Source organism: Mobula birostris, chromosome 22 (assembly GCF_030028105.1).
Source record: "Mobula birostris isolate sMobBir1 chromosome 22, sMobBir1.hap1, whole genome shotgun sequence".
Classification (NCBI taxonomy): Eukaryota; Metazoa; Chordata; class Chondrichthyes; order Myliobatiformes; family Myliobatidae; genus Mobula; species Mobula birostris.
Genome location: NC_092391.1, coordinates 53,504,268 through 53,527,811, shown reverse-complemented (window position 1 = coordinate 53,527,811; position 23,544 = coordinate 53,504,268). Strand labels below are relative to the sequence as shown.

Here is a 23,544-nt window from a genome sequence, read left to right as displayed (position 1 = left end):
CCTTTTGCCAATCACCTGTCCAGCTCTTGGCTCCATCCCTCCCCCTCCTGTCTTCTCCTATCATTTTGGATCTCCCCCTCCCCCTCCAACTTTCAAATCCCTTACTCACTCTTCCTTCAGTTAGTCCTGACGAAGGGTCTTGGCCTGAAACGTCGACTGCACCTCTTCCTAGAGATGCTGCCTGGCCTGCTGCGTTCACCAGCAACTTTTATGTGTGTAGCTTAAGAAGGGGCTGAGAAGAGCAAGAAGGGGGCATGAGAAGGCCTTGGCGAGGAGGGTAAAGGAAAACCCCAAGGCATTCTTCAATTATGTGAAGAGAAAAAGGATGACAGGAGTGAAGGTAGGACCGATTAGAGATAAGGGTGGGAAGATGTGCCTGGAGGCTGTGGAAGTGAGCAAGGTCCTCAATGAACACTTCTCTTCGGTATTCACCAATGAGAGGGAACTTGATGATGGTGAGGACAATATGAGTGAGGCTAATGTTCTGGAGCATGTTGATATTAAGGGAGAGGAGGTGTTGGAGTTGTTAAAATACATTAGGACAGATAAGTCCCCAGGGCCTGACGGAATATTCCCCAGGCTGCTCCACGAGGCGAGGGAAGAGATTGCTGAGCCTCTGGCTAGGATCTTTATGTCCTCGTTGTCCACGGGAATGGTACCGGAGGATTGGAAGGAGGCGAATGTTGTTCCCTTGTTCAAAAAAGGTAGTAGGGATAGTCCGGGTAATTATAGACCAGTGAGCCTTATGTTTGTGGTGGGAAAGCTGTTGAAAAAGATTCTTAGAGATAGGATCTATAGACATTTAGAGAATCATGGTCTGATCAGGGACAGTCAGCATGGCTTTGTGAAGGGCAGATCATGTCTAACAAGCCTGATAGAGTTCTTTGAGGAGGTGACCAGGCATATAGATGAGGGTAGTGCAGTGGATATGATCTATATGGATTTTAGCAAGGCATTTGACAAGGTTCCACACGGTAGGCTTATTCAGAAAGTTAGAAGGCATGGGATCCAGGGAAGTTTGGCCAGGTGGTTTCAGAATTGGCTTGCCTGCAGAAGGCAGAGAGTGGTGGTGGAGGGAGTACATTCAGATTGGAGGATTGTGACTAGTGGTGTCCCACAAGGATCTGTTCTGGGGCCTCTACTTTTCATGATTTTTATTAACGACCTGGATGTGGGGGTAGAAGGGTGGGTTGGCAAGTTCGCAGACGACACAAAGGTTGGTGGTGTTGTAGATAGTGTAGAGGATTGTCAAAGATTGCAGAGAGACATTGATAGGATGCAGAAGTGGGCTGAAAAGTGGCAGATGGAGTTCAACCCGGAGAAGTATGAGGTGGTACACTTTCCAAGGACAAACTCCAAGGCAGAGTACAAAGTAAATGGCAGGATACTTGGTAGTGTGGAGGAGCAGAGGGATCTCGGGGTACATGTCCACAGATCCCTGAAAGTTGCCTCACAGGTGGATAGGGTAGTTAAGAAAGCTTATGGGGTGTTAGCTTTCATAAGTCGAGGGATAGAGTTTGAGAGTCGCGATGTAATGACGCAGCTCCATAAAACTCTGGTTAGGCCACACTTGGAGTATTGTGTCCAGTTCTGGTCACCTCACTATAGGAAGGATGTGGAAGCATTGGAAAGGGGACAGAGGAGATTTACCAGGATGCTGCCAGGTTTAGAAAGTATGCATTATGATCAGAGATTAAGGGAGTTAGGGCTTTACTCTTTGGAGAGAAGGAGGATGAGAGGAGACATGATAGAGGTGTACAAGATAATAAGAGGAATAGATAGAGTGGATAGCCAGCGCCTCTTCCCCAGGTCACCACTGCTCAGTACAAGAAGACATGGCTTTGAGGTAAGGGGTGGGAAGTTCAAGGGGGATATTAGAGGAAGGTTTTTTACTCAGAGAGTGGTTAGTGCGTGGAATGCACTGCCTGAGTCAGTGGTGGAGGCAGATACACTAGTGAAGTTTAAGAGACTACTAGACAGGTATATGGAGGAATCTAAGGTGGGGGCTTATATGGGAGGCAGGGTTTGAGGGTCAGCACAACATTGTGGGCCGAAGGGCCTGTACTGTGCTGTACTATTCTATATTCTATATCTCGCCAACAGGGACATCCCTGTCCCAGCATGTGAAGTCAGCTCTGGCAGACTGGCTCGATGAGATCTACAGTGAGATCCAACAGCCAGGAAGGTGGTTCTGCAACGCTCCATGGAGAGCGAAGGACATGACAAGGCACAGAAGAAGTCATAGTCATCTACTACAACCATGGAAGACCCCAGCTTGTGACGACCACGCAATTCAATTCAACGTACATTTATCAAAGAATGTACAAATTATCTAGGGGTCAAACTCAGTCAGAATTTGGATGAAATAATTACTTTAAATTATGATCCTTTATTGAGTAGGATAAGAAATAATCTGGATAGGTGGGGGGCACTGAGACTGTCACTCTGGGGTAAAATCAATGTAGTTAAAATGGTCATAGCACCTCAGTTTAACTACCTTTATATGATGCTTCCTTTAAATATATCAGATTTGATCTACAAGCAATACAACAAAGTTATCAGTGATTTTCTATGGGATAAGAAGCAGCCCAGAATTAAAATGAGTAAGATGTATGTCCAGGGACATGGGTGGGCTCAGTCTAGCAGATGTCAGGGCATATAAATTATCCTTTGAAATGACCAAGTCAGCTAAACATTGGGACGGGGCTGATGTTGCTTTAGATTGGGTAATTAGAGAACGAAGCCTGGCGGCACCACGTTCTCCCCTTAACATCCTCTCACAACATGTGGAAAACATGATTAATCTAAATCCTATACTATTTCACTCAAGGAGCGTGCGGAGTACAATTCATAAAGCCCGTAGAATGTCACATTTTAACCAGTTATACTCCTTGCTCTGGAATAACTTTGAGATACGCATTGGGAAAAGAATGGTGTACTGGAAAGAATGGAAGATGAAAGGTGTAAATACAGAATGAGAATGGGATTTTTATGTCATATGTGGATTTGCAGAGGAAATGTAACTTTGTAGATAAAGGGAATTTTTGGAAGTATTTACAAATAAGACATTGCATTAGGAGCATATTCAAGAACGGTGACCCACAAAGTAACCCCTTAACTGAATACTTTCCATTAGCACAGGAAGTTCATAAAGCATCTGTGTTTTATAAAATGTTCAGGCACTCGGTGGGTGAACTGTGTAACAATCTCAAAGTAATATGGCAGAAGGATCTTGGAAGCAATATTGAAGATAATGAGTTGTCAAATATTTTTTCAAATGTGGGTAGACATATCAGGGAAGCACAAGGGAAATTTATCCAGTATAAGATAGCACACAGATATTATTGAACACCAACTAGACTTTACAAAATGGTGATTGCTGATAATAATTTATGCTGGAAATGTAAAAATGAGGTGGGCACATATTTTCACATGATTTGGGAGTGTTCCATGGTTCGTCCATTTTGGTGTAAAGTTCTGGATCTGTTGGGGAATTGGTCGGGTTCCACACTGCCCTTGTGCCCACGGCTTTGTCTCCTGGGTGATAGGACAATGATACCTAATGTAAACAATGACAAATTTACTATTGTAAAGGTGGGTCTCATCACAGTTGCAAGAATTATATTGCAAAACTGGAAAAAACCCAGATGTCCCACTGTGAAGGAATGGACTGAGGAAATAATTAAGATTTCATCATATGAACACATGTTGGGAAGAATTAAGAGTGAGGGAAAAGTGCAAGAAGCGTGGGATCAATTTTGGTTGTATGTTAATTTAAACTTAAATTACAACTTCTTTCTGTTTCTAAGTTTTACTTATTTTCCTGTCATGGGACGGCTGTGTAAATATGCTGTACTGCATCTTCTCTGTGATATGCTGTGCTGCTTTGTAAAATAAGAATAAATAATTTTTAAAAATTTGAATTACAAAAAAAGAATGCATAAATTATTCAACCTTCAGATTTGTTTGCTTACAGGTAGCCACAAAGCAAGAAACCTGAAAGAACCCAAATAAAGAAAAAAAAATAAAAAGACCAACACCTGATGCACAAATGAAAGGAAAAAAAAGTACAGATCATGCAAACAATTGAAATGAACAACAACAATCCGAATCAAATTGAGACCTCAGACCCGAACCCCAGAGTAGGCCCAAAGCCTCACTAATCAGTTCATCATATTAGTGAGCACAGAGCACAGCACCCAGGCAGTCTTCCTAGTCTCAGCGCCACAGAGAGAGAGGAGTGACTGTCACGGAGAATGAGTGAAACTGGCTCTCAGCTTGGATCCAGACACCCTGTCTTTTCAGTCTGTCCGGACCAGCACTTAAATTGACCAAAAACTGGAACAGCAAAAGGTTTCGGTGCCCTAGAGAGAGGAGTGAACATCGTGGCGAGCAAGTGAAATCAGCTCTCACCTACAATCTGGGCCGGCGTTTGAATTGTCTAAACACAGATCATATACCACACTAAGACCCGGCTACTGTGAAGGGCTTGGGGCCGAGACCATGCTGCCCAGCAATTCGCTTCCGAGTCCAGATTTCACCACCCAGTCCAAATCTGCTATCAAGTTTTTCAAATCATCTTGGCGCCCAGAGTGATCCAACTTCACACCCAGGCCAGCTGTACGGGCATCGAATCTCCTCCCCTATTTCTCCTCATGGTGCCCAGAGCAATCCAACCTCACACCCAGGCCAGCTGTATGGGCATCGAATCTCCTCCCCGATTTCTCCTCATGGTACCCAGAGTGATCCAACCTCAAACCTGGACCATTTGTACGGGCATCGAATCTCCTCTGCTCCAGCCCCGTTTTCTCCTCATGGTGCCCAGAGAGATCCAACCTCAAACCCAGACCAGTTGTACGGGCATCCAATCTCCTCTGCCCCAGCCCTGATTTCTCCTCATGGTGCCCAGAGAGATCCAACCTCAAACCCAGACCAGTTGTACGGGCATCCAATCTCCCCTGCCCCAGCCCCGATTTCTCCTCATGGTGCCCAGAGAGATCCAAACTCAAACCTGGGCCAGTTGTACGGACATCAAATCTCCTCTGCCCCAGTCCCAATTTCACCTCTCGGTACCCAGAGCGATCCAACCTCACACCTGGGCCAGTTGTTTTTAGTCGAATTTTCTGCTTTTTTAACTACCAAGTGAGCTGTGGTACGCATTTGGTAGGGCCGTCTTAACTGGACCACTGGATCTGGACTTCCGAGGTCGAGAGAGTAGAACTGCCCCAGTGCAATGGCTTTTCCACTTAAAAACTCTCCCACACAGGTATCATGTTGTGTCAGATACAATGGCCAACCAACAACGTTAGCATTTGAATGCCTTTCACAGAGCTTTTCCGCGTGAATGGCAGGGAATCCACAAGCAATCTCTACCTCAGCAGCAACATAGTGTTCACCTTCACAAGGTGAGTGACATAGCCTCAGCATTGTGATAGAGAGAAACTGGACAAACTTGGGTTATTTTCTCTGGAACGGTAGAGGCTGAGGGGAGATGTGATAGAGGTTTATAAGATTATGAGAACCATATATAGAGTAGACAGAGAGCATCTGGTTCCTAGGGTTGAAATGTCCAATACCAGAGATTCAAGACTCAAGATTGTTTAATGTAATTTTCAGCACACAAGTGTAAAGGAGAACAAAATAATTGTTACTCCAGATCTGATGCAGCACAAAAAAAACACAATAAGATAAAGAACCCAATAATAGAAAATGAAAATAAGTATAAATGTATAAGATAGCTTATATACATAGATTGATTGTAAGTCCAAAAAGTGACACGAGGCACAGGAGTGTCTGTACAGAAGGTGATTCTGAGAGGAAATGGTAAAGTAATGGTGGTTGGGGGTTTGGAAGGGTAGGGTAGTGGGTAGAAGGGTTGATCAGCCTTACTGCTTGTGTAAAGTAACTGTTTTTGAGTCTGGTGGTCCTGGCGTGGAAGCTATGTAGCCTCCTCCTTGGTGGGCCTGGAACAAGCAGTCCATGAGCAGGATGGGTGGGATTCTTCATGATGCCACTGGCCCTTTTCCACCACCTTTCTGTATACATGTCCTTAATGGCAGGTAGGCTGGTGCTGGTGATGCATCGGGCAGTTTTGACTACCTATCGTAGAGCCTTCCTGTCCGCCGCAGTGCAGTTTCCATGCGGCGCAGTGATGCAGCTTGTCAGGATGCTCTCTCCTGCACATCTGTAGAATGATGTGAGTATAGATGTGCAAAGTCCAGCTCTCTCCAGCCTCCTCAGAAAGTAGAGGCATTGGTGAGTTTTCCTGATCGTGTAGAATGTCTTCTGGGACCACGAGAGGACATGCAATTAAGGTGAGGTGGTAGGGGGGTGGAATTCAAAGGAGATGAGTGGAGCAAATTTATTTTTTTACACACATAGAGAGTGGTGGGTGCCTGGAAGGTGTTGCCTGGGCTGGTGGTGGAGACGGATGTGATGGAGGCACTTAGATCGACACATCTAACGAAAAGGAGGGATACGGGCATTGCATATGCAGAAGGATAAGTTTAGTTGGGTATTTAATTACTAATTTTGACTAGCTACTATGAGGTGAAGCAGCGTTTTTGTTCTGAATGCAAGACCCTGTAGGACATCGGTCATGTAGAATACTGCGAGTTGGATTCACTGGTTCACGGCAAACCCACGGCGGGGGGAACTATGAGGCTTTGGCTATTGTGCAGACCAGGACCTCATCCTCATGGCTGCCTGTGGCGGACGCCAGGAAAGTGAATGCTGGAGCAGGCTATGTTTCACTGGATTCCAGGCTGGGCTGGAGACTGGCCCCTCTCATCGGTGCTGATCTCCAGTGTTCACTCAGTGGGAAACAAGCTGGACAGCCTTCATCTGAGGCAGTACTTGAGCGAGATGAGGAACTGCTTCAGGCTTGTTCTGTAGAAATGTAGCTCTAGGACAACATCCCATGCACCGTCCGACTCTCAGGGACAGGCTAGATTATTATATTTTATATATTTTTGTGACTGTACATTTTTCTGTTTTCATAATTATATGTGCTGTGTGCTGCTTGTAATGTTTTGCACCATGGCCCCAGAGGAACGCTATTTTGTTTGGCCACATTCATGTATATGGTTGAATTGTTACAGAGAATGACCAGTTGCCTGAAATACACCGCATGGGCTGGTGGTGGAGGCAAATATAATAGAGGTGTTCAAGAGGCTTAGAGAGGACATGAATATGCAGAGAATGGAAAGGTATGGACAATGCCAGGTGTGAGGGATTAGTTTAGATGGACATTTGATTGCTAATTTAATCAGTCTGGCACTGTACTGTGGGCTGAAGCAGTTCCTGTGCTGCACTTTTCTATGAATTCTGACATTAGCTTTTCTCTTTTTTAAACATTAAATTCCGCTGACATTTTTAAGAGGGGACTCAGAAGTCATGCTTGCTGTGAAGACAGTTTATTTATTTAGAAATACAATGCAAAACAGGCCGTCCAAACCAATGAGCTGCACCACTTAGAAACCCAACTATTAACACTAGACTAATACAATCATAGAGTCATAGAAACAGTACAATGCAGAAACAGGCCCTTCAGCCCACCTAGACCATGCCAAACCATTTAAACTGCCTACTCCTATTAACCTGCACTGGGACCATAGTCCTCCACACCATGACCATTCATGTACCTATCCAAACTTCTCTTAAGCATTGAAATCGAGCTCACATCCACCACTTGTGCTGGCAGCTCATTCCACACTCTTACCACTCTCTGAGTGAAAGAGTTTCCCCTCATGTTCTCCTTAAACTTTTCACCTTTCACCCTTAACCCATGACCTCTGGTTGTTGTCCCATCCAACCTCAGTGGTATAATTTTGTATACCTCTATCAAATCTCTCCTCAATCTTCTACGTTCCAAGGAATACAGTCCTAACCTAGTCAATCTTTCCTCCTAACTCAGGCCTTCCAGACTCAGCAACGTCCTTGTAAATTTCCTCTTTACTCTTTCAGCCTTATTTACAACTTTCCTGTAAGTCAGTAACCGAACCTGCACTCCAAATTAGGCCTCACCGATGCTTCAACATGACATCCCATCTCCTGTACTCAGTGCTTAGGTTTATGAAGGCCAGTGTGCACAGGCCAATTCACAATGACCAATTAACCTACTAACCAGTATGTTTTTGGACTGCAGGAAGAAACCCATTCAATCACGGGGAGAACATACGAACTCCCTACAGAATTGAACACTGAGCTCCAAAACGTCTCGAGCTGTAATAGCATTGGGCTACCAAGGTGAATCAGTGAAACAGCTCATTTAGATTCACTCACTGATTTCCAGCTGACGCTGAATCCTTCCTTTGCTGCGGTCTCTGAAATATATCTGGATCTCGTTGTACTCTGTCATGACGTTGGCAAACTTTCGGGACAGCGTTGAGTGCTGAAAATAAAAGAGAGGTGTTTAAACAGGACAGTCACATCAACCACTGACATAGAACAGTATAGCACAGGAACAGGCCATTCGGCCCACAATGTTGTGCTGAACCAGCTAACAAGCAAATCAAAAACACCCAGACAGTAATCCCTCCTACCGACACCATGTCCATATCCCTCCATCTTCCTTACGCCCATGTGCTGATCCAAATGTCTCTTAAAAGCCTCTAATGTATTTGTCTCTACCACCACACCAGGCAGTGCATTCCAGGCATCCACCACTGAGTTAAAAAAAAAGTATCCTTCACATCCCCTTTGAACCGACCCCCTCTCCCCTTTAATGCATGCCCTCTGGTATTAGACACTTCAACCTTGGGAAACAGGTACTCCCTGTCCACTCTATCTATGGCTGTCATAACCTTATAAACCTCCATCAGATCTCCCCTCAGTCTCCGACACTCCAGAGAAAACAATCCAAGTTTATCCAGCCTCTTGCGATAGCAGCATCCTGGTAAACCTCCTGCACCCTCTCCAAAGCCTCAAACGTCCTTCCCACAGTGGGGAGATCAGAACTGTATGCAAAGATAGTTCACAACAGAAGCATTTCCCCCAGCAGTTTCTATTACAGATCATTCCCCCAAGCTCTATATACCAATGTTAAACATAAGAGATTCTGCAGATGCTGGAAATCCAGAGAAACACACACAAAACGCTGGAGGAGCTCAGCAGGCCAGGCAGCATCTATGGAAAAGAGTACAGTCGACATTTTGGGCCGATACCCTTCAGCAGGACTGGGGAAAAAAGATGAGTAGATTTACAGAGTGGTCGTGGGGGAAGGGTGAAATAAAGAGCTGGGAAATTGGTGAAAGAGATACAGGGCTGGAGAAGGGGGAATCTGATAGGAGAGGAGAGAAAGGAGAGGAAAGAGAAAAGGGGGAGGAGCATCAAAGGGAGGTGATGGTCAGGCAAGGAAATAAGGTGAGGGAGGGAAAAAGGGAAATGGGGGACAGCGAGGGGGGGCGGGTGACATCGATGGGGGGCGGGTGACGGCGAAGGGGGATGGGGAATAGTGAAGACAGGGAGCATTACCGCAAGTTCAAGAAATTGATCTTCATGCCATCAGGTTGGAGGCTACCCAGATGGAATATAAGGCATTGTTCCTCCAACCTGATTGCAGCCTCATCACGACAGCAGGGGCCAAGGATTGATATATCAGAATGGGAATGGGAACTGCAATTAAAATGGATGGTCACTGGGAGATCCCACATTCTTTTGGCAGGTGGAGGGTAGGTGCTCAGCGAGGCAGTCTTCCAATCTACATCGGGTCTTACTGATATACAGAGGCCACACCAGAAGCACTGGACAAAGTATGAGTGGAACAGACTCACAGGTGAAGTGTTGCCTCACCTGAAAGGACTGTTTGCAGCCCTGAAAAGTAGTGAGGGAGGAGGTGTTGAGGCAGGTGTAGCACTTGTTCCACTTGCAAGAGTAAGAGCCAGGAGGGAGATCAGTGGGGAGGGACAAATGGACAAGGGAGCACCTCTTTTCCATTGATGCTGCCTGACCTGCTGAGCCCCTGCAGCATTTTGTGTGTGTGGCTCAGATTTCCAGCAGCTGCAGAATTTCTCTTGTAGATGATAGGTGAAGACAGGTGGGTGGGAGAGAGAGGATGAAGTAAGAAGCTGGGAGGAAATAGATGGGAAAGGAAAAGGGCTGGAGAAGAAGGAATCTGATAGAAGAGGAGAGCGGACCATGGGAGAAAGGGAAGGAGGAGGGGGAACCCGGGGGAGGCGATAAGACAGATGAGAAGAGGCAAGAGGCCAGAATGGGAAATTGAAGCAGAGTAACGCTTCCCCCTGCAACCACCCCCCTCAACCAATGGACACAGAACGACAGCTCCTGCAGAGCATACAGGTGTAAGACTTCTGCACATGGTCACATCAGCACGTCACCGGATGCAAGCAGGACTGTGGCCAATATCTAAGCCTAGGACCAGACAGCACAGCCTCTGAATGCAGGGACATCCTTTTAGAACAGAGATGAGGAGGAATTTCTTTAGCCAGAGGATGATGAATCTGTGGAAGTCAAGTGATTGAGTATATTTAAAGCAGAGGTTTATAAGTTCTTGACCAGTCAGGGTGTCAGCCACGATGTAATGACAGTGCAGACTCGATGGACTGAATGACCTAATTCTGCTCCTATGTCTTATGGTCTGTATACACCCCTCCTCTGTCTCTGAGAGTGGGGTGTAAAGACTATAAGACACAGGTGCGTCCTCTGCTCTGCCATTCCATCATGGCTGATTTATTATCTCTCTCAACCTCACCCTTCTGGTTCTCCCTGTAACCTGTGATGCCCTGACTAATCAAGAACCTATCAACCTCCACTTTAAATATACCCTATGTCTTGGCATCCACAGCCGTCTGTAGCAATGAATTCACCACTCTCTGATTAAAGAAATTCACCCTCACCTCTGTTGTAAAGTTGTGCCCCTTTATTCCGAGGCTGTGCCCTCTGGTCAAAACTGTCACCGTTCACATTTGAACACAGAACATTACAGCACAGTGCTGGCCTTCAGCACACGATGCTGTGCTGACCTTTCAACCTGCTCTGAAATTAATCTAATCCTTCCCTCCCACATGGTTCTACAGTTTTCTTTCATCCATGTGCTCATCTAAGAGGGTCTTAAATGTCCCTGATGTATCTACCTCCAACTACCAACTATGGTAATATGTTCCTGTACCTGGGTTTTCCGTATCCTTAAATCGACTGAGCCTTGGTTCTCTTCATCTTCATCTTTAATGCTCTGCTCTATATCTAGGATAGAAAATGACATACAAGAATCACAGGCATTAACGATAGAGGGAGGTCAAATCAATACCCCATCTGTACAGGCAGACATATCACAACTTGATAAAGATTAAAGAATAGCTTTATTTGAATGAAAAAGCCTATAAAAAGAAGTGGATGCAGACCAGTCCATAATGGGTAAAGCCCTCTGCACCATTGAGCACATCTACATGGAGCACTGTTGCAGGAAAGCAGCATCCAACATCAGGGACCCCCACCACCCAGGTCATGCTCTCTTCTCACTGCTGCCGTCAGGAAGAATGTACAGGATCTCAGGACCCATACCACCAGATTCAGGAACAGTTATTACCCCTCAACCATCAGTCTCCTGAACCAGAAGGGATATCTTCACATGCCCCATCAATAAACTGTTCCTATAGCAATGGACTCATTTTCAAGGACTCTTCTTCTTCTTCTTGATATTTATTGCTTTTCTATTATAACTATTTTTTGTTTCTTTGTATTTATCTGTAAGAAAATGAATCTCAGGGCTGTAAAGGTGACATAAATAAATATACTTTGAAATTCAAACATATATGTCAAAAAACTGAAACATACAATGAAACACGTTTACTTCAGTGACCACAGTCCAAGAAAGTGCTGGGGGCAGCCCACAAGTGTCACCATGTTTCCACCATCAACATAGCACTCCCACAACACACCAACCCTAACCTTTACGTCTTTGGAATGTGGGAGGAAACCCACCTGGTCATGACGAGAGCATACTAATTCCTTACAGACAATAGCAGGAAGTGAATCCCAATAGTCTGCATGCCTGAATGACCTGGTGAGCTATGTTGGCTGGAGTCAGGGCTCTTGGTAGGATCACCCATGCCAAACAGGTCAATGAGTGGTCCACCAGTCCTCCTGGTTCAAGGGTTCAGCTCAGGGCTAATAACCCTGGCTGGTAAAACAAAATTGTAAAAGAAACAGCATAGAAACATAGAAAATAGATGAAGGAGTAGGCCATTTGGCCCTTCGAGCCTGCACCGCCATTCAGTATGATCATGGCTGATTATCCAACTCAGAACCCTGTACCAGCCTTCCCTCCATACCAGGGATCCTACCTGATCCCTTTAGCCACCAGGGCCATATCTAACTCCTTCTTAAATATAGCCAATGAGCTGGCCTCAACTGTTTCCTGTGGCAGAGAATTCCACAGATTCACCACTCTCTGTGTGAAGAAGTTTTTCTTCATCTCGGTCCTAAAAGGCTTCCCCTTTATCCTCAAACTGTGACCCCTCGTTCTGGACTTCCCCAACATTGGGAACAATCTTCCTGCATCTAGCCTGTCCAATCCTTTTAGGATTTTATATGTTTCAATAAGATCCCCCCTCAATCTTCTAAATTCCAATGAATATAAGCCTAGTCGATCCAGTCTTTCATCATATGAAAGTCCTGCCATCCCAGGAATCAATCTGGTGAACCTTCTTTGTACTCCCTCAATGGCAAGGATGTCTTTCCTCAGACTAGGGGACCAAAACTGCACACAATACTCCAGGTGTGGTCTCACCAAGGCCTTGTACAACTGTAGTACCTCCCTGCTCCTGTACTCGAATCCTCTTGCTATGAATGCCAGCATACCATTCGCCTTTTTCACCGCCTGCTGTACCTGCATGCCCACTTTCAATGACTGGTGTATAATGACACCCAGGTCTCGTCGCACCTCCCTTTTTCCTAATCGGCCACCATTCAAATAATAATCTGTTTTCCTGCTTTTGCTACCAAAGTGGATAACCTCACATTTATCCACATTAAATTGCATCTGCCGCGAATTTGCCCACTCACCTAACCTATCCAAGTCACCCTGCATCCTTTTAGCATCCTCCTCACAGCTAACACTGCCGCCCAGCTTCGTGTCATCCGCAAACTTGGAGATGCTGCATTTAATTCCCTCATCTAAGTCATTAATATATATTGTAAACAACTGGGGTCCCAGCACTGAGCCTTGCGGTACCTCACTAGTCACTGCCTGCCATTCTGAAAAGGTCCCATTTATTCCCACTCTTTGCTTCCTGTCTGCCAACCAATTCTCTATCCACATCAATACCTTACCCCCCAATACCGTGTGCTTTAAGTTTGCACGCTAATATCCTGTGTGGGACCTTGTCAAAAGCCTTTTGAAAATCCAAATATACCACATCCACTGGTTCTCCCCTATCCACTCTACTAGTTACATCCTCAAAAATTTCTGAGATTCGTCAGACATGATTTTCCTTTCACAAATCCATGCTGACTTTGTCCGATGATATCACCGTTTTTCAAATGTGCTGTTATCACATCTTTGATAACTGACTCTAGCATTTTCCCCATCAGGCTAACCGGTCTATAATTCCCCAGTTTCTCTCTCCCTCCTTTTTTAAAAAGTGAGGTTACATTAGCCACCCTCCAATCCTCAGGAACTGGTCCAGAATCTAAAGAGTTTTGAAAAATTATCACTAATGCATCCACTATTTCTTGGGCTACTTCCTTAAGCACTCTGGGATGCAGACCATCTGGCCCTGGGGATTTATCTGCCTTTAATCCCTTCAATTTACCTAACACCACTTTCCTACTAACATGTATTTCCCTCAGTTCCTCCATCTCACTGGACCCTCTGTCCCCTACTATTTCCGGAAGATTATTTCTGTCCTCCTTCGTGAAGACAGAACCAAAGTAGTTATTCAATTCGTCTGCCATGTCCTTGCTCCCCACAATCAATTCACCTGTTTCTGTCTGTAGGGGACCTACATTTTTCTTAACCAATCTTTTTCTTTTCACATATCTATAAAAGCTTTTACAGTCAGTTTTAATGTTCCCTGCCAGTTTCCTCTCATAATCTTTTTTCCCTTTCCTAATTAAGCCCTTTGTCCTCCTCTGCTGGACTCTGAATTTCTCCCAGTCCTGAGGTGAGTCACATTTTCTGGCTAATTTGTATGCTTCTTCTTTGGAATTGATACTATCCCTAATTTCCCTTGTCAGCCACAGGTGCACTACCTTCCCTGATTTATTCTTTTGCCAAACTGGGATGAACAATTGTTGTAGTTCACCCATGCAACCTTTAAATGCTTGCCATTGCATATCCACCGTCAACCCTTTAAGTGTCATCTGCCAGTCTATCTTAGCTAATTCACATCTCATACCTTCAAAGTTATCCTTCTTTAAGTTCAGAACCTTTGTTTCTGAATTAACTATGTCACTCTCCATCTTAATGAAGGATTCCACCATATTATGGTCACTCTTACCCAAGGGGCCTCTCACGACAAGATTGCTAATTAACCCTTTCTCATTGCTCAATACCCAGTCTAGAATAGCCTGCTCTGTAGTTGGTTCCTCGACACGTTGGTTCAAAAAACCATCCCGCATACATTCCAAGAAACTCTCTTCCTCAGCACCTTTACCAATTTGGTTCACCCAATCTATATGTAGATTGAAGTCACCCATTATAACTGCTGTTCCTTTATTGCATGCATTTCTAATTTCCTGTTTAATACCATTCCCAACCTCACTACTACTGTTAGGTGGCCTGTACACAACTCCCACCAGCGTTTTCTGCCCCTTAGTATTATGCAGCTCTACCCATATCGATTCCACATCCTCCCAGCTAATGTCCTTCCTTTCTATTGCGTTAATTTCCTCTCTAACCAGCAATGCTACCCCACCTCCTTTTCTTTCATGTCTATCCCTCCTGAATATTGAATATCCCTGAATGTTGAGCTCCCATCCTTGAATCCTCCTACATCTGACTGCGATGGTATTCCTCAGTCTCCACCTGGGAATTTGCATGACTGAGAATAGAGAAAGAAACTAGTGACACAATGAAGGAAGCCCTGAACACTACCAGAGATGGAGAACTTTCATTACTGCCCGAAATGCCAACTGCATAACAGGTAGAAAGTAAGCTGGCATTGTAAAGCGTAATGTTAACACTACCATAGCAGTTTGATAGGACAAAGGAGGCAGGACATGGCAGATTTAAGGCAAGCGTACAGTAGATTGGAAACTTGGACAAGAATCAAACCTCAAACAATGATGGAATAACTTAGGTCAACAGGCTCAGGGAGCTCAGTAGCCACGCTGTGATAGCTCCATCCTGCTGAATACAAGAACCCAAGGAATGGAATCCAATCTGAGGAGTTCATCAACACTTTACACACATCTATACTCACATCATTCTACAGATGTGTAGTGGAGAGCATCCAAACAAGCTGCATCACTGCATCGCACTGTGGCGGACAGAAAGGCTCTTCAACAGGAAGTCAAAGCTGCCTAACACATCACTGGCACCAGCCTATCCAACATTAAGGATATATATAGAGAAAGATGCTAGGAGAAGGGTCAGTGACATCATTAAGGATCCCATCCACCCTGCTCATGAACTGTTCGTCCCACTACCAACAGGGAGGAGGCTACATTCCATCCACACCAGGACCACCAGACTCAAAACCAGTTACTTTCCCCAAGCAGCAGTAAGGCTGATCAGCACCTCCGTCCACTAACTTAACTCACCTCTCCACCACCAACCCCAACCACCACTACTTTATCATCTGTCTCTAAGGTGACTCTACCGTATGTACAGACATCCGTGCTGAGTGTCACTTTATGAACATACAATCAATCTACAGTGCCTATAAAAAGTATTCCCCCCCCCCCGGAAGTTATCATATTTTATTGTTTTACAACATTGAATCACAGTGGATTTAATTTGACTTTTCTGACACTGATCAACCGAAAAAAACTCTTTCGTGTCAAAGTGAAAACTCATCTCTTCAAAGTGATCTACGTTACAAATATAAAACACAAAATAATTGATTGCATAAGTATTCACCACCCAAGTCATCACTAGTACAGCCAATAGGTTTTACGAGTTAAACAGAAACATAGAAAACCTACAGCACAATACAGGCCCTTCGGCCAACAAAGCTATGCCGAGCATGTACCCAGGACAGCTTCAATGAGTGAGGCCTCAAAAAGTGATGCCATCATTTAAGACCGCCATCAACCCATTGTTCTCATTGCTACCATCAGGAAGAAGGCATAGACGCCTGAAGACAAATACTCAACGATTCAGGAACAGCTTCTTCCACTCTTATCTGATTTCTGAATGGACATTGAACCCACGAACACTACCTCACTCCTTATTTTTGTTTTTAAACTACTGATTTAACTATTTTATATGTATCTATATTTACTGTAATTCAGTTGTTTTTTTTTCCAATTATTATGTATTGCATTGTACTGCTGTCACAAAGAAACCATCAGGTCCACCATCAGGGGCACAAACCCATTCCCCCCTCTACATTTGCTGCTGTCCCTGGAGCTCATTCTCTCACACATTCTTCCCAATTCCCCACTGGCATTACCCTCCTTTGGGGTAAATTCCTCACCGCTTCTGGGATGGGCTTAGTGGTTAGCAAAACACTATTACAGCGTGGGGCACCCTGGAATTCGGAGTTCAATTCCTGCATTGTCCGTAAGGAGTCTCTGCACGTCCTCCCCATGGAATGTGTGGGTTTTCGCCAGAGTCCTCCCACAGTCCAAAGACATACTGGGTAGGTTATTATAAATTGTTCTGTGATTAGGTTAGGGTTAAATCGGTGGGTTGCTGTGTCATTGGGGGATGCTGGGGTGGTTATATGGAAGGGATGCAAGGGCCCACACCACACTGCATCACTAAATAATTAAATGTGGGACACCAGCAAAGCATTTGGGGGGGGGGGGGAGACACAAACTCGTGTGTGTTGCATCCGAATCATTACTTTTCTAGTATTTCCCTTGAAGTTTAACCTTCCAATGCATGTTTTTATATCATCACCTATATATGTGTAATTGCTTTTGGAGGCCCTCTGCTAGTCGAAGTTGACCATGGATGCATCTTCCTAGTTGTACATGTAGTTGACATACAAGCCAGGAAGTACAATATGGAAAGCAAGTTGTTGCCTGTGTAGCAGGCTCCCCCTCTCCACTAATCTGATAATCCAAAGGAGTGGCAGAGACCAGAAACTTTGTAGGAGTTACCAGTCAGCATTTGAACTCAAAGTAGGACTGCCTTAGGGACTCCAGCTCTGGATTTTTCCCTCGGGGTTGACTTCCAAAGCCTTCCCCATGAGTAGGTAGGGCTGTAAGGCAGCGGAGGTTTGAGATCAGTTTTCCTTCTCCTAGATGAGCTGCCAACAGCTGATGAGCTCCATCTCCTGGAGCAACTAGCTTTAAAGTGTCAGTAACCCGCCTTTGCACCTTCTCCTGTGGGTAGAAACTGTTCCGCCAAGCCTAGTAGCTAAACCACACATGTAATTGCTCAGTAAGATGTATAGCAATTGTAGAATAGTGTATTTTCCAGAAGCTATCGTTTTTCTGCAGCAGGGGACACACTGAGAGTGAGGTTTGATCAATCTAAGTGCCAGGCCGATTTGGAATGGGCCAAAACATTGTGGCAGGTTCCAGGCCCAGAACATATCAATGCAACAGGGCCCAGGTCCTAGTCCGAGGAACAGCCTGATGTTTGGACGATTTAATCACCAGGTCAGATGGATTGAAAGGGCAGGGTGCTGGGCTGATTCTGCTTGCTGCTCCGTTAAGTTTACTCAGCTCTGTGCTGAATTGAGGCCAAGGCTGTGGCCTGCTTCAGGTTCATTTCTATAGACTTACTTTTATTCTGAATGCTATTTGCTTACTTTTACTGTTTGCCCAACTTTCCTCTTTGCACATTGAGTGTTTGTCTGTCTTTTTCTTTATGAGTACTTTTGGGTTTCTTTGTATTGTAGCTGCCTGTAAGGAGACGAACCTCAAGGTTGTATAGTGTATACATAGTTTGATAATAAATGTACTTTGAACTTGAATCTGGCTATTTCATAGTTAATTGTTATCACTGGAATGTTTACTCTAGTCTCTGTAAAACAACCACAACTAGTCTTTTTCTTTGTTTGTTTTCTTTCCTTCATTTTTCATTCTTTGCTCTTGTAACATTCCACAAAACAACTGTGACCACCAAGTTTTATGCCTTATTCTTGACTTCCGAAGAGTGTCCAGATTACCACCACTGGATCTGTCAAGAAGAAACAATTCCGAGCAAGGTTGGAGGTGACATTGGATACACGTCAACCCTGGCAGGGGTCGCAGGACATTACTTCCTACAAAGTGAAACCCAATAGCACGAATGGCAGTGATGCTTCACTACCAGACAAGCTCAACATCTTCTATGCCTGCTTTGAAAGGGAGAATATAGCCACAACTGTGAAGATCCCTGCCTCACCCAGTGATCCTGTGATCTCCATCTCTGAGGCCAATGTCAAGATGTCTTTCAGAAGGGTGAACCCTCGAAAGGCGGGAAGCTCCAATGGAATACCTGGTTAGGCTCTGAAAACTTGTGCCAACCAACTGGCAGGTGTATTCAAGGACGTTTTCAACCTCTCATTGCTATGGTCAGAAGTTCCAACCTGCTTCAAAAGGGCGACAATTATACCAATGTCCAAGAAGAGCAAGGTGAGCTGCCTCAGTGACAATCATCCAATAGCACTCACATCTACAGTGATGAAATGCATTGAGAGGTTGGTCATGGCCAAAATCAACTACTGCCTCAGCAAGGACCTGGACCCATTGCAATTTGCCTTTCGCCACAATAGGTCTACAGCAGACGCAACCTCAATGACTCTTCACACGGCCTTAGGTTACCGGGCCAATACAAACACCTATGTCAGGATGCTGTTTGTTGTCTATAGCTCATTTAACACCACCATTTCTACAGTCGTGATCGAACCTGGGTCTCTGTTCCTCCCTCTGCAATTGAATCCTTACTTCATAACCAAAAGGCCACAATCTGGGTGGAACAGTATAAATAATTCCTCCTCGCTGACGATCAATACTGGTACACCTCAGGGATGTGTGCTTAGCCCACTGCTCTACTCTCTCTACTCCCATGCCTGTGGCTAGACATAGCTCAATTGCCATCTACAAATTCACTGATGATACAATTACTGTTGGCAGATTCTCAGATGGAGATGAGAGGGTGTACGGAAGAGAGATATACCGGCTAGTTGAGTGGTACTGAAGCAACGACCTTGCACTCAACGTCAGTAAGACCAAAGTGCTGATTGTGTACTTCAGAAAGGGTAGGGAGGAAACATGAACCAATCCTCATAGAGGGATCAGAAGTGATTCAAGTTCCTGGGTGTCAAGATCTCTGAAGAATTAACCTGGTCCCAAAATATCGATACAGCTATAAAGAAGGCAAGTCAGTGGCTATATTTCATTAGGAGATAGAGAAGATTTGGTTTGTCACCCAAGATGTTCGAAAACTTCTACAGATGTACCATGGAGAGCATTCTAACAGGCTGCATCACTGTCTGGTATTGGGGAGGGGGGCCTACTGTACAGGATCGAAAGAAGCTACAGGAAGTTGTAAAATTAGTCTGCTCTATCTTGGGCACTAGCCTCCATAGTATCCAAGACATCCTCAAGGAGCAGTGCCTCCAAAAGGTGGCGTCCATCATTAAGGACCACAATCACCCAGGACATGCCCTCTTCACACTATTACCATTGGGATGGAGGTACAGAGCCTGAAGGCACACACTCAGTGACTCAGGAACAGCTTCCTCCCTCTGCCATCCAACTCCTAAATGGAAATTGAACCCATGAACACCACCTCACTTCTATTATTTGCTTGTGCACTATTTTTCATTTAACTATTTAATGTGTGTGTGTGTGTGTGTGTGTGTATATATATGTATATACACACACACACACAAACACACACACTTATTGTAAATGATATGGCACGTGGCCAAGTGGTTCAGGCGTTAGTCTAGTGATCTGAAGGTCGCTTGTTCGAGCCTCAGCTGAGGCAACATGTTGTGTCCTTGAGCAAGGCACTTAACCACACATTGCTCTGCAACGACACCGGTGCCAAGCTGTATCGGCCCTAGTGCCCTTCCCTTTGACAACATCGGTGGCGTGGAGAGGAGAGACTTGCACCATGGGCAACTGCTGGTCTTCCATACAATTTTGTCCAGGCCTGCGCCCTGGAAACCTTCTAAGGCGCAAATCCATGGTCTCACGAGACTAACGGATACCTATTGTAAATGATTTACTTATTTTTTCCTAGATTATGTGTATTGCATTGTACTGCTGCCACTAAGTTTACAAATTTCACGACATATGCTGGTGCAGTGCCGAAGGTCAGGACTGAACTTGAACATAAAACATTAAAACGGTTTAGTACAGGAACATTTGACCCACAGAGTTGTGCTGAACCAGCTAAAAAGCAAATCAAAAACATCTAAACGCTAATCCCTTCCACCTATACCACGTCCGTATCCCTCCATCTTCCTTACATTCATGTGCCTATCCAAACGTCTCTTAAAAGCCTCTAATGTATTTGCCTCCACCACCAGACCAGGCAGCACATTCCAGACATCCACCACTCTGAGTAAAAAACTTACTCCTCACATCCCCCTTGAACCTACCCCCTCTCACCTCAATGCATGCCCTCTGGTATTCGACATTTCTACTGCGGGGGAAAAAAAAAGATAGTTCCTCGTCTACTCTATCTATGCCTCTCATAATCTTATAAACCTTTAGGAGATCTCCCCTCTGCCTCTGGTGCTCCAAAGAAAACCCAAGTTTATCCAGCCTCTCATGATAGCACATGCCCTCTAAACCAGACAGCATCCTGGAAAACCTCTTCTGCACCCTCTCCAAAGCCTCAACATCCTTCCTAGAGTAGGGCAACCAGAACTATATGCAACTTAGTTGAGTCACTGGAGCTGTGAAGGGGTGGCTCCTAACCACAAGGTTACAATTTTTTTCAGCACCTTCCGGTAAGATGGCGGTACGCATGGTCGCAGCAGCCTCTCTGGGTCCAACCAAAGGTGTACTTGTTCGTCCTTTAAGTCTTTCTTTTTACAATCACAAGGCACTGCCATCAAGTACTACAGGTCTACCCACCATTGAGAACATCTTTTATAAACGCTGCCTGGGCAGGGCGAAAAGCATTATCAAGGATGCATCTCACCCTAACCATGGACTTTTTACTCTCCTCCCATTCGGTAGACGGCTCAGGAGCCTCTGTTCCCTCACCAGCAGGCACAGGAAGAGCTTCTTCCCTGAGGCTGTGACCCTGCTGAACCTCACATCACAGCGCTAAGTAGTATTGCACCCATATTGTACTGTCTCAGTACTTTTATATTTGTGTGCTGTAGCACTTACTTTTTATTCTTCCTTTATGTTACTGCTAAGGCAAAAAAAATGGCTTCTTTGTTATGTTAACTGCTGAGGAAGTTCTCTCTCTAGCAGCTTATTTGGGTTATATTACTGATAGAGGATAGTATTCATTTGCTAACCAATTGGGATAGATATTATTCTTTCTTGTGTGTCTGTAAGCTATCGTTTGTGCAGGCTTTGGGGCAGAAGGCGCAATGGGGACAGAGAGAGGAGACGCAATGCTATACACTGGGCAGCGGGACACACCCCAAGCGGGAGTCCGAGGCCCAGGATCTTCGGCGAGGAGAGGAGACAAAGACAGACTCGTGTGGAGCGTCTGGTTGACCACCATGGTTGGTCCCAGGCGGTGGGTTGAGGAGGTCGGAGGGGATCGAATGGTGGAAAGAAGACTCCGTTATTTAAACTCCAACTGTTGTGCATGAAGTGGTTAAACTTTGATAAGCTTGGTGCCTTTTACTTTCCTTTTATATTTTATCTCTATTAATTACATAGTTCCAGTAAGATCTATAAAGTGTAATAATTTAATCGCATATGGTGTATTGTCTGTTATTTGGCGGGGTGGGGTACATCACACAAACTTGATTACCCAGTTTGGCGGGGCTGAAGGCTGCTCCTCCTAGACGACAGCGAGCTGAGTGAATCTGAGGCTTACCAGGGGATTACACGCAGTTATTTTGTAAATAACACTACTCTTTACATTTCTGGTTAGATGCTAATTGCATTTCATTGGCTTTGTACCTGTACTCAGCACAACGACAATAAAGTTGAATCTAATCTAATCTAATCTAATGAGCAACTTGTTCAACAGCGATGGAGCTGGACTTGGCGTGGACTGTGTTGCCACCTGTTATGGAAGGCACTGGAATTGGTCCGTGGAGGCTAACAAATTGTGATTGCCATGAATATTTTTCTTGTGATTGCAAGATCCTGTTGGACATTAGTAACATAAAACCCTGCAAGTCTAGTTCACTGGTTCATTGGTAAGACCAACAACGAAGGAGCTATATGAGCTTGGCTGTAGAACAGACTAGGCCCTCATTCACCTATTGCAGCCACAGAGTGGAAAGACTCTGGAGACAGTATGGGAGAGGGCAGACATGCTGGAGTCCGTGCTGAGTTGTGCACTGGAGACAGTACGAGAGAGGGCAGACATGGAGTCCGTGCTGAGTTGTGCACTGGAGACAGTACGAGAGAGGGCAGACATGGAGTCCGTGCTGAGTTGTGCACTGGAGACAGTACGAGAGAGGGCAGACATGGAGGCCGTGCTGAGTTGTGTACTGGAGACAGCACGGGAAAGGGCAGACATGGAGTCCGTGCTGAGTTCGGCACTGGAGACAGTACAGGAGAGGGCAGACATGGAGTCCGTGCTGAGTTGTGTACTGGAGACAGCACGGGAGAGGGCAGACATGGAGTCCGTGCTGAGTTCGGCACTGGAGACAGTACGGGAGAGGGCAGACATGGAGTCCGTGCTCAGTTGTGTACTGGAGACAGTACGGGAGAGGGCAGACATGGAGTCTGTGCTCAGTTGTGTACTGGAGACAGTACGGGAGAGGGCAGACATGGAGTCCGTGCTGAGTTGTGTACTGGAGACAGTACGGGAGAGGGCAGACATGGAGTCCGTGCTGAGTTCGGCACTGGAGACAGTACGGGAGAGGGCAGACATGGAGTCCGTGCTGAGTTTGGCACTGGAGACAGTACGGGAGAGGGCAGACATGGAGTCCGTGCTGAGTTGTGCACTGGAGACAGTACGGGAGAGGGCAGACATCGAGACTGTGCTGAGTTGTGTACTGGAGACAGTACGGGAGAGGGCAGACATGGAGTCCGTGCTGAGTTGTGCACTGGAGACAGTACGGGAGAGGGCAGACATGGAGTCCGTGCTGAGTTGGGCACTGGAGACAGTACGGGAGAGGGCAGACATGGAGTTCGTGCTGAGTTGTGTACTGGAGACAGTACAGGAGAGGGCAGACATGGAGTCTGTGCTGAGTTTGGCACTGGAGACAGTACAGGAGAGGGCAGACATGGAGTCCATGCTGAGTTGTGTATTGGAGACAGTACGGGAGAGGGCAGACATGGAGTCCGTGCTGAGTTGTGCACTGGAGACAGTACGGGAGA

The 23,544-nt window shown here is 45.5% G+C and overlaps 1 protein-coding gene across 2 annotated transcripts in view; it reads right to left on the bottom strand.

Moving 5' to 3' along the window:
* The window catches only part of stx2b (syntaxin 2b), a 126,162-nt gene that overhangs the window by 59,833 nt on the left and 42,785 nt on the right, over nucleotides 1–23,544 (bottom strand). For both annotated transcript variants that reach the window (XM_072240782.1, XM_072240783.1), the window contains exons 5-6: nucleotides 11,129–11,202; nucleotides 8,284–8,392 (exon numbers count right to left, since the gene is read on the bottom strand). In XM_072240782.1, the coding sequence (XP_072096883.1) occupies nucleotides 8,284–8,392; nucleotides 11,129–11,202 (183 nt within the window). The remainder of the gene's footprint in view (nucleotides 1–8,283; nucleotides 8,393–11,128; nucleotides 11,203–23,544) is intronic.